This window comes from Emydura macquarii, unplaced genomic scaffold (genome assembly GCF_026122565.2).
Source record: "Emydura macquarii macquarii isolate MOO-44397 ecotype Brisbane River unplaced genomic scaffold, CSIRO-AGI_Emac_v2 contig_3661, whole genome shotgun sequence".
Lineage (NCBI taxonomy): Eukaryota > Metazoa > Chordata > Testudines > Chelidae > Emydura > Emydura macquarii.
Genome location: NW_027133798.1, coordinates 46,586 through 57,690, shown reverse-complemented (window position 1 = coordinate 57,690; position 11,105 = coordinate 46,586). Strand labels below are relative to the sequence as shown.

At 58.8% G+C, this 11,105-nt stretch overlaps 1 protein-coding gene across 1 annotated transcript; it reads left to right on the top strand.

Annotated features, from left to right (window-relative positions):
• The first annotated feature begins 3,255 nt into the window (after positions 1-3,255).
• Positions 3,256-8,013, top strand: LOC137145840 (class I histocompatibility antigen, F10 alpha chain-like). The gene is made up of 6 exons (XM_067536781.1): positions 3,256-3,384; positions 3,554-3,814; positions 4,551-4,826; positions 5,966-6,244; positions 6,703-6,819; positions 7,164-8,013. Exons 1-6 carry the CDS (start codon positions 3,324-3,326, stop codon positions 7,202-7,204), a joined length of 1,035 nt encoding a protein of 344 aa, XP_067392882.1. The 5' UTR covers positions 3,256-3,323; the 3' UTR covers positions 7,205-8,013.
• Positions 8,014-11,105: the final 3,092 nt, after the last annotated feature.

The following is an 11,105-nucleotide window of genomic DNA, read 5'->3' as shown; positions in this document are numbered from 1 at the left end:
ACAGGGCGGTGCTGCAAACCGCCAGTGATGCTGCAGACACTGTGAGCAGGAACATGGCCTCTGCGATCACTATGCGGCGGTGCTCGTGGCTGCAGTCGGCGGGCCTGTCACAGGAGGTGCAGCAGTCCATACAGGACCTCCCCTTTGGTGGGTCAGGCCTGTTCTCGGACAAGACTGACGAGAAGCTGCATGCTCTTAAGGATTCGCGAGCCACGCTGCGTTCCTTGGGCCTCTACACCCCCCCAGGCCTCGAGGCGTCAGTCTCAGCCGGCCGCAGCCATAGCATCAGCAGCAGCAACAACAGCCTAGGCCATCGCTATCACCCGCTAGGCGCAGAGAGAGGAGCAGGGGGTGCGGGAGACGCAATCGATCCAGCTCGTCTGCAACCTCCCAGCAAGGGCCCTGCAAGGGGCCAAGTCACGAGAAGGAGTTTTGATGGTGCGCCCAAGGGTGGCACTCGTACTTCTTTCCTGGATCTGTCCCTCACATTCCTGGACAGGCTAAGACCATTCTACGCTGAATGGGAAGGCATAACCTCCGACTGGCAGGCCCTCGCAGTAGTTCTCCGGGGCTATGCCTTCCAATTTACAGCCTTCTCTCCAAACACCCCCCCCCCACACTTCAGAGACCTCTCCCACGAGCAACTCTTCTTACAGGAGGTGAACACCCTCCACAGCCTGGGGGTGGTGGAAGCGGTCCCCCCACACGAGATAGGGAGAGGATTTTATTCCAGATACTTCCTCATCCCCAAAGCAAAAGGGGGCTTGAGGCCCACATTAGACCTACGCTGACTGAACAAGTTTCAGGCGTCTCAGGTTCCACATCGTCTCCCTAGCCTCCTGCTCTGGATCCAGGAGATTGGTATGCCACCCTTGATTTGAAGGATGCATATTTCCATGTTTCCATCCTTCCCAGCCAAAGGCGCTTCCTCCAGTTTATGGTGGCTGGGTCCCACTGCCAGTTTACAGCCCTGCCCTTTGGCCTCTCGTCTGCTCCCAGGGTATTCACCAAGTGCGTGCCCGTGTTGGCGGCCCACTTGAGGCACAGAGGGGTGCAAATTTTCCCGTACCTGGATGACTGGCTGATCAGGGGCAGGTCCCGGTCCCACGTTCAGGACAGTGTGTCCCTCACCTGTGCCACATGCACCAAGCTGGGGCTGCTCATCAATGAGCAGAAGTCGCATAGAGTTTATTGGGGCCACCCTGGATGCTTCCCAGGCCAGAGCCTTCCTCCTGCAGCCTCGGTTCGAGGCTATGGCTGCAGCTGCACCGGCGCCTCATATACTGCGGCATGAGTGCATGGGTCCAGGGGGCACCTGAGCCGACCCTACGGGGTCTGCTATGGGGAAAAAAGTTCCGGGGACCCATACACGGGGCACGCAGTCACCTATAGTGGAATGGATATGAGCAACACATCTCGAAGAACAACAGTTACTGGTGAGTCACCCTGTTTTCCTGTGCCTCTGGCTTCTCCCCTTCCTTGGCGGCTGCATTGGCCACCTGCTCCCCACTCATGGGGCGCTCTCCTCTCCCCTGGGTGCTCTGCTGCAGGGGCCACAGGTTGGCGGAGCCCGAGCATGCAGCGCTCTGCAGGCCTCTTGCTTTCCCAGCCGGCTGAAAAGGAGTGAACCTCGCAGAAGGTCCGAAGAGGAAAAGCGGAAAGTGGGGCCATGGCTCTGGCCTGGGGAAGGAGTGAAGGGCCCCAGGCAGGGGTGGGGGAGAAACCCCTGCGGGGGCTGTGCAATAAAGTCCTGGGAGAGGTGACAGAGAGAGGCTGATCCCCTGCGGGCACGGCCCTGGGAAAGCTCCTGTCCAGCCCTGGTGGGGGAAGACACAAATTAATGGTGGGGGTGAGGAGAGAAAAGACTTGTATACAGGGGCCCCACAAAATCTAATAGCCCCAGGCCCACAGGAGAGTTAATCTGGTCCTGGTCAGGAGAATCCCAAAGCCTGGGGCCCTTGTGAGGTGTGTGACCTGGGTACTAACACCCTTGCTGTGCAGAGCCCAGCACAGCCTAGGGCTGGGGGTTCAGAGGGGCTGGCGAATTCGCCTGCCAGAAGTAACAGCTGCACGTATCTGTGAAGAGTCGACGGGCTGCAGGGAGACAGCACAGCTGGGTGGGAAGGCGCTGGACAGACCGAGTGAAGTTTTACCCATGAGGGGAAGTAACCATTGGAACAACTGACCAAAGACCATGGTGGATTCTCCATCCCTGGCAGTTTGTAATCCAGGACTGGCTGATTTTCTGTAAGATCTGCTCCAGGAATTACATAGGGGCAGTTCTCTGGCCTGGTTCTCCAGGGTCAGCCTGGTGATTGCAGGGCCCTGCTGCTTTGGGCGCTATCAAACCGGCTCAGGTGGTGGGGGTTCAATCCCAGCACTGCTATCAGCTGCCTGGGGATGTAAGGAAATCACTCACATTGTGGTGTGCAGCCCTTTGAATGCAGTCTGTATATGGGCCACACAGACACAGCCAGATCTGCACTGATAGATGTAATTGACCCAGCCTTTCTCCCATGGGCTGAGTATGAATTGGGTGCTCTGAGGAGTCTCCCAGTATCACAGATCCTGAGTGTTCAATAATTATGAGTAAGGCCCCAAAAATCCTGAGTTCAGCTTTAGACTTGTGAGATTTTAAAAAAAATGAATTTGTGAGGTTCTTTTTCTGACCTGGTTTCTGAGCATTTCAAACCATTCTCACTTCCCAGCTTTTCTTCACACGCACACACGCGCGCACACACACACACATGGGCTAGGAGCTTGTTTGTTACACTACAAGAGGAGTGTCTCCCTCTCCCATGAGCACAGGACTCCAGGAGCAGGGGCTTTAAGACCAGGCTCCCTGTCTGCAGGCGGGATGTGCTGCTAGGAGATCTGCTCTAGCCCAGCCCGCAGTGATGCTGTGACCTTTGCCAGGCGGGGGACAGACAGACAGACAGACAGACGGACGGGTCCATCTGGCCCGGCGCTCGAGGGAACTGGGAGAGTGGGCGAGGCCGGTCCCCCAGCTGCACGAGGTTGCGGGGGGGCTGACCCGGGGCGCTGGGTCCCCCCCGCACAGCAGCAGCGAGCAACGCCTGCCTGGGACGCTGCCGGGACTCGCCCATTGCTCCTCGCCCGGCTCTGCTGCAACCTCGAAGAGCAAAGTTTGCCTGGATACTGTGACGTCACATCCCGCCCGGTGTCTGATTGGCCGCACGGCCTGGTCTCGGCCCCGCGTGGGAAAGGGAAAGTAAATAGGGCTCGCGGGGTGGGGCGGAGTGGCGCAGCAGCAGGTCCGGCTGTCTGGAGCTGGGGGGTTTCTCTGAGCCAGCGCAGGAGCCATGGCCCTGGGTGTCGCCCTGGGGCTCTGCTGGGCGCTGCTGGGGGCGGCAGCGGCTGCTGGTGAGTAGCTGGCGAAGGGGCCGGGCACAGACGGTGCGGGGGGTGCAGACAGGGCAATGCGCTGCAAACACTGGGGGGCGGGATGAGCTGCCAGCCAGAACTTCATGCAGGGCCTGACCCACTGCTAAGGGCTCTGCTCCTTAACTGGGTTTCTGCTCTGTTACTTCAGACTCCCACAGCTGGGACGTGCTGGTCACAGGGACCCACAGAGAGGACGGGTCCTACTGGTTCTTCATGATAGGGAAGCTGGATGACTTCAAAATGATAGATTACAGCATGGACTCACGGGCGGTGAAGCCCTCCGGGGAGTGGGTGATGAAGGCCGTGGGCGAGACCTATTTCCACGAAAAGACCGAGGATTTTCTGCACTATGAGAAGAGTACTAAAGAGGTAACAAACAGATGGACACGGCTGTACAACCAGACAAGCGGTGAGTGTTTTATTAGGTAGGAACCTCGGTCTGTCTGTGTCCGGAAATCAATTCCTATGACACAGGGGGAGGTGTCTGGGGAGGGGAAAGCTCTGGCTGAGGTTTCAGCTGAAAAAAGCACATTATTGCGGATGCATTGGCTTGGCTGTGATGGGACTGCATGTCAAGATGGGTGTATTACTGAGAGTTAAACTACACACAGCCCAACCAGCTCAGCCAGTAGCTCTGGGCTGGATGCAGGAATTGTTGGAAGTGAGTCTCTGGCTTGTGTTGCACAGAGGGTCAGACTCACTAAATGATTGCAAGGTGCCTTCCAGCCTTGGAACCTACGAATCTGCTGAACGTTAAAGATGCACTTATGTGCTTTGCTGACTTGGACAATGCAGAAACTGGAAAACACAGCATAGCCAACTCTCCTGATTTTATTACACTATCTGGTGTCTGGCAACATCTGGCATCTTTCTCAAAGCCCCAGCTCCTGGAGTCCTGGGAGCATGGAAGTATCTCAGCTTTTCATCTAAAAAGAACAAAAGTGAGTTTCTATCCCTCGTGGGCAGGGGAGAAAAGTCGGAAAACATGACCCTGAAAGGTGCAAAATCCAGAGGGCAAATAAAAAACTCCCAAATGTAGTAATTTTTAAATAATTTCATGATTTGGGGAAGGGACAAAGGGAGCCGACTCATGATCTCCGAGCGCTTGTGGCTGGTGATCTAGTTCTGTTCCTCTCCTCCCCCAGAATTCCACACAATGCAGGTCCACGTGGGCTGCGCTCTGGATGGGGACACCTCTGTGGGGAAGAAGTTCCAGTACGCCTACGATGGGGGCGACTTCATCAGCTTCGACGTTCAGACGGGCACATGGGTGGCAGCCGTGCAGCCGGCATTTATTCAGAAACACCTGTGGGACACTGGGCAGAACTGGAACCGCTTTGCCCAGTGGTACCTGCAGAACGAGTGCCTGGAGACCATGCAGAGCCTGGTGCGGGTGGGGAAGGAGACCCTGGAGCGGCAGGGTGAGGCTGAGTTGCGGGGCTTCGCAGAGAGATGAGGGTGGGATCTGTAGGTCCCCAAGTACCCAGCCAGTCTTGGCTCTGAAGTGTTCAGTATCTGGCTCTGTTTCATGGGGGTCAGAGCCTTAGATTTTCCCTAGGTCTGCCCAAAGCTGAAAGTGATCTAAGCGGCCATGTGAGGGGACCATCTGGGGACCTCTTGGACCAAATGACCTCTTGTCTATCACATAATCTCTACACCAGACCCTGTTGTGGCTCACCACAACCTCCCATGCACACAAGCGTTAGATCATTAAAACTAGCGTCTCCTGAGCGTGGCTGTGTCTCAGGAAGCCCTGGACCAACTGACCCCACACCTGCCCCATAACTCCACCCTGGCTCTGATACTCCGCAGCAGCTCTCGGAGCGACGGGCTCTGGCTGTGACCCCAGGGATCGCTGCGACCCCGGCTGGCAAACCCGCAGCGCCGAGCTGACGGCAGAGCGTCCCCCGTCCTGCCGCACGTGCCCATCTCACTCTCTGGCGCCTCCGTTTAGCTCGACCCGGGCTGGGGCTCCCAGCGCCCCCATAACGGTTACATTCTGGCTTCCCCAAGGGGCGGCGGTGGCTGGGGGCGAGCTGGCGTCCGTCCCGCGGGATGGGCTGGGTCTGGGGAGGGCATAGGCAGGGTGCACAGAATTCGTTAGAAGCACTGGAAAATGCTGGTGTCACGTGGTATTTGGGGGGGTCTTTGTGTGAGGAACCCCTCAAACACCCTCCGGTTTGCACCACCCACCCCAGCCCGAGACCCACCGGGGCTCAGCAGGGTTCCAGCCACTCTGAGTTGGCAGGTGGATTTGGGGGCACTGAGGAAAACCAGCGACTCTCAGCCTGGCGTCTCAGGGCTGCTCCCAGCCCGCTGCGATGGTGGCGCTCGCTGGCCAGGGTCTCGCCCCACGGCCACCCCAGCTGGACGTCCCCCCAGGCCTCCAGTGGGCAAGTCTTGGGAAGGGGCGGGGGTGCCCGACCTGGTCCAGGGGGGCACGCCATGGCTGGGATACGATGGCACCAGCAAGATTAGTCGGCCACGGCTGCACCTGTATCTCCTGCCTGCCACATGGTCACAGCCCTGGCATGTGGCTCATGCTCTGTGTCTCCCCTAGTGCCCCCCGTGGTGTCAGTTTCCCGCAGAGACACACCCAGCAGCTCTGTCACCCTCTCCTGCCGCGCCAGGGGCTTTTACCCACGTCCCATCCACGTCTCCTGGGTGCGGGATGGAGAAGACATCCTGGCGGAGAAGCACTCCAGCGGGATCCTGCCCAACGCCGATGGCACCTACTACACGCAGTCGTCCCTGGAGATCTCCCCGCAGCAGGAGGACAGGCACCGCTACGCCTGCCGGGTGGAGCACAGCAGCCTGTCAGAGCCCACGCTCACCTGGGGTAAGGGTGGGGTGACTGGCAGGGCCCGGAGGTGGGGGAACAGCCCTGTGGGAATCACAGAGATGGGGTGAGGTCCTGCAGCAGACAGGTCATTATCCCTGCCCATCGTCAGTGTGAGCTGTGCTAGTCTGGGTATTCGTGTGACCTACAGAAATGGCCGATCCCTCAGTGAATCTCATTACATTCCTGGCTGTGGTGATATCCTGTGGTGGTGAGTTCCACAGGCTGATGTTACAAAGGAAGGGCCAGTGGCTGTGTGGTGGGCAGTACCTGGCAGAGTGCCCAGCTTCTGTGCCCTATTCCCGTCTATCTCCCGGCTTGGCTTTTCCTCTCTCCTGGAGGCCAGGTCTCTGCAGGGGTGTTTGGGAGACGTTCAAGGCAAAGGCCTGTGGCTGCCCCAGGAGGAAGGCCCCAGTGGGTGCTCCCCTCGATGACCTGTGCCATTCTCCATCCCACAGCCCCTGGGAAGAAGGGCCCCCTGTCCCCCTGGGTTCTGGCCGCCATCGTCCTGGCCGTGCTGGGTCTGGCTGGAGCCGTAGGGGCCAGCGTCATCCTGTGGAGAAGAAAATCAGCAGGTAGGAGCTGGTCCCCATGGAGCCGGGATGTGGGGGGGTCTGGGGAGTGGGGCAGCCCAGCCAGCCCAAGGGGGAATGACTCCTGCCACTGCCCCCAAGTGAGGCCCATGGCCATGGGGTAGGGCCGATCACCATAGCCCGGTCCTCCTGGGGGCAGAGTGGGCTCTGTCGTTGGCCAGGTGCCGTGTACCCTGCTGGGGGGGCACTGGGTAGGGCTGGTCTGGGCGAGATGCAGTGAGGGGTCACGGGGAACCCAGTGTCTGGGGAAGGGGGGTCGGGGTCACAGTGGGGGAGGGGTTATTTTGCTCCCCTGCACTGATCCTCGTTCTCTGCTTGTGTTTCAGGCTCCCCCAAACCCGGCTACGCTCCGGCAGCCAGTGAGTAAACCCTGGGCACGGGGCCCAGACACCGTTTGTGATTTAACGTGTGTGAGACATTGGGGCCCTGCCGGTAAACACCTGCCAGTGACTGTTTGGGAACACCCACTTGTGACGATTTACAAGGGGAGGAAAGTGCCCAGTGCGTGTCAGGAATGTGGCTGCTGTGTGAATCATGGGGCAACGAGAGGGCAAGTGAGATTTCTTGTCTTTTCATTTAGTATAGTTACTGTTGATAGAATTGGTGTAAGGATTTTATGATGTTAGTGAGTGAGTATACAATGGGGTGCCAATGTAATGGGATACAGAGGTAATGATTTTTAGAAAGTAGGAATCAGGAGTGAATGCAGTTTGAGTCAGGGAAGTAATTGCTGAGATAATGGGTCTCAACCTTCAAGGGCAGGAGGGAGAGAAGATGCTCTTGTTTAAAGAACTTTTACAACCCAGATGGCCGAAGATCAAGATAACCCCGGAAAACAGGGGATTAACACCCACGGACAGGAACAAAGTGTGAAACAGGAGTGAAGGGATGATGAGAACGCTGTCACACGTGCGATACCAAACGTCATTGATGATTACATCAAACAAGGAGGCAGGATCCATAGACCCAACTGGGGATGGATAAGTATAAAAATGGGGTGAAGAAATCTAGACTTTGGGCTCATTCTGCAAAATCCCAAGGAGCATCGTGTCACGACCGACAGAGCCCGGCTCCACCCTCGTGTCTGAATCACCTGGCCAGTGATTTCAGCTTGGGCAATGCAGGGACTGGTAATTATACCCCTCCTGCAGAAGTGTGTGTGTGTGTGTGTGTGTGTGTGTGTGTGTGTGTGTGTGTGTGTGTGTGTGTGTGTGTGTGTTGCTTTTTAAAATGTTTTTTCTTTTTTGTATTCATAATGAACGCGGCATACTGCCTTATCCCCTGAATAAGATCCTGCTGTTTATTTTATAAGTGTAACGGGGGGGTTCCCCATGAGGGGAGAAGGGACCCAGCACTGACTGGTTGCAGGTACTGATTCCCCTCCCCCAGGGAGCCGCGCTGGGCTGCATGAGTTCCCCACATCACCCCAACGGCACGTTACAGGCCGGACCAGCCGTCCGGGAGCTGCCGGAGTGTGAGGAAAAGCCAGAGCTGTCAGAGGCACACACGACCCCTCCCCCTCCCCCGCCCCCACCAGGCCAGGGTGACAGGCTGCATTTGGGGTTCGATCCCCGTGTCCGTTGCCAGCCGGGGGCAGGTGACTTCCCAGCACAGGTCGTCTCTCTCCCCACCCCAGCTGGTCAGGCACAGACCAGCCGCCTCGCTGGCCAGGGAGACGTCGAGCTGGGACTTTCTTCTCTCCACAGCAGCGACTGGGGAAGATTCTGGCTCAGGGGCAGAACCCCAGAGTCTGAGCGCAGACAGACCCTGCCCAGCTGCTGTCCCCTGACTCCCCCCTGCTCTCAGGGACAATCGTCACAGCAACTTCCTCCTCTGGGTGTCGGGGCCCCAGGCTCCTGCATTGCGGGTTTGTGTTCTCGCCTGCAGCGAGTTGGTTCCAAGTCCCCGGTCGCAGGAGCCTTCTCCAGCCAGGGCTTCACCTCCGCTTCTCTCCTGGGCGTTTCTGTATCAATCTACATCCTTCTGTGGCCATCACCGTAGTATGCAGGCACCTCCCAGGCATGTAAGAACTGAAGCTGGGTGTGGGCCTGGGCGTCTGTACACGTGTGAGAGTGAAGAGCTGGCCCCGGAGACGCCGGGCGAGGCAGTGGGGTGTGAACGCAGTGAGGTTAGCACTTGGTCTTACTTCATGGGGCAGGGAGTTCCACAGGCCCTGGGGAACGGGGGGGGGGGAGGGGTGTCTCCCAGCGTAAGTCACACGACTCCCCCTACTGGTTGACAGGGGCATGGTTCTAGGGGAGCAGGGCTGTGAACGTGCATGGGCTCTGCTGACGGTACCGGGGGAACCGTCGCACCTGCTGGTACCGCTGCCGCAGCCTCTCTCTGGACACGGGGCTTGGCCCCGCAGGCAAAGAGAGGTGCCCTGCTCCACTCTGCCCCTCACCCAGCGTGAGGCTGAGCTCTGGCCGCTCGTCCAGCCAGGCACAGACAGGGGTGACCGGCGCTCGCCTCCACGGCGAGGTACAGGGGCCCCCCACTCTGCTGCCGGCTGTTACAATCTGGGGTGGATGCCTCCGCTGGTCGGGAGAGCTCGTCAGCATGGAGAGCTCGTCAGCGCGCCTGCCCTCTGCCCACCAACATCACCCGAGCCAGGTGAGAGCCTAAAGAGTCAATAAAGGCGGGACCCAAGGGATTGCCTCACTGCGGGGACCCACGGGCCTATCTATCCCAGTCTGTGGGTACCGCAGCAGCCAGCGCCAGCTGCATGAGGGGCAGAGGCACTGTTAATCATAATAAATGGGCTGACCCATCCCCAGAGGCACTAACCCCCTCCTCCATCAAGTAGCCACTGACTCATGCCCTGGAGCATGGGGACTTGTATTCCTCGCAGCCCAGCATGACGCTCAGCGAGCTCTCGGCCTCACCAGTGCCCCAGCTGGCACCTGGGAAGTGCTAGGTGTCGGCGACAAGGGGATAGTGCACTGAACTGGCACTCAGGAGAGCCGGGGGCTATTCCCAGCTTGGCCAGTGGGGTCACCTTGGGCCAGCCGTGGCCCTGCCCCGTGCCTCAGTTTCCCCATCTGTGCCATGGGGATGAGCTGCCCTCCTTTGCAAAGGGACAAGCGTGACGTACGAGCTGGGGCTCCTTGTCCGGGCGTGATGCTGGTTTACGCAGCAGGGCCTGTGTTGACAAAGCAGGATCCCGCCAGCAATGGGGCGGGCGGGGCTGCACGGTCCTGGCGGTGGTGGTCGCGTGCCCATGTATCATCGTCCCCGCCTGTACCCGCGCCAGCTGGGACCCGCACCGCGGGGGGGCGTCCCCAGCTCAAAGCGGGGCCTGCGGCGCCCGGGTTTTGTCCAATAAAGCTGCTGGGAATTGAAGCTCCTCAGAGTCCTGGATTTTTGGGGTGACGTTGCTGCAGGGCCGCTCCAGTGGGAAAATGCAAACACCCCGTTCACGCTGCCGGGGGGCCGGCCCGGGGCAGGGGATCTTACCGGGGGCGCTGGCAGTGTGTCTCAGCCTTCTACTTCGTGATGTGTTGCTTGTGCATTCCAATATAGGTGTGTGCACGCCACCGTGCACGGGTTCCCGGAACTTTTTTCCCTCAGCAGACCCCCCAGGCTTGGCTCTGGTGCTCCTGGAGTACTGTGCTCATGCCGTGGTATATGGGGCACCGTCGACCCTGTGGGCCCTCAGTCCCTTCTTTCTGCCTGTGATGGTTACTGGAACGTCTCCTGCCTCTCGCAAGTAGCTTCCCCTTACTGACTTTGTTGTTGTTACTTTACTAGTTAAGTAGAGTAGTTTAGGTTTGAATAGAAGCCCTTAGAGCCGGACCATGCCCGGCTCACCTGGCTTTAAGCGAGCGACAAAGCTTTTCTGATTAGTGACCCTTGAGCACTGCCTCAGTTGCCTGGGAGAGCAGCATCAGAGGGAGAAATGCAAAATCTGCGAAGCCTGCAAGCTGAGGACTCGGAAGGAGCGGGATATCCAGCTGAAGGTGATATCCATCAGGAGGGCGAGCACCCTCAATCCTCCTCCTCCCCGCCCAGATGAGGCGGCTTCTCGGGACCACAGGGCGCCGCTGACAGACTTCAGGGCGCACCAGCAGCTCCTGAAGTGGGTGGCCACCAACCTCAACCTGGAGGTCAGGGAGCTCTCGGAGGAGGAGGATCCCCTCTTTGGTGTGCTGGGGTCAGAGGGACCATCACGGGTGGCCCTGCCCGTGCACGACAGGATCCTCAAACTTGCCAAGGCCCTGTGGCAAGCCCCTGCCTTGGTCACCCCCACATCTAAGGGCGCTGAAAAA

Excerpts from the sequence above, each read along its gene's own strand:
- LOC137145840 (XM_067536781.1), top strand. The coding sequence starts at position 3,324 with ATGGCCCTGGGTGTCGCCCTGGGGCTCTGCTGGGCGCTGCTGGGGGCG. Across the intron at positions 6,245-6,702 it reads AGAGCCCACGCTCACCTGGG|CCCCTGGGAAGAAGGGCCCC; the intron begins GTAAGGGTGGGG and ends TCCATCCCACAG. Across the intron at positions 6,820-7,163 it reads GTGGAGAAGAAAATCAGCAG|GCTCCCCCAAACCCGGCTAC; the intron begins GTAGGAGCTGGT and ends CTTGTGTTTCAG.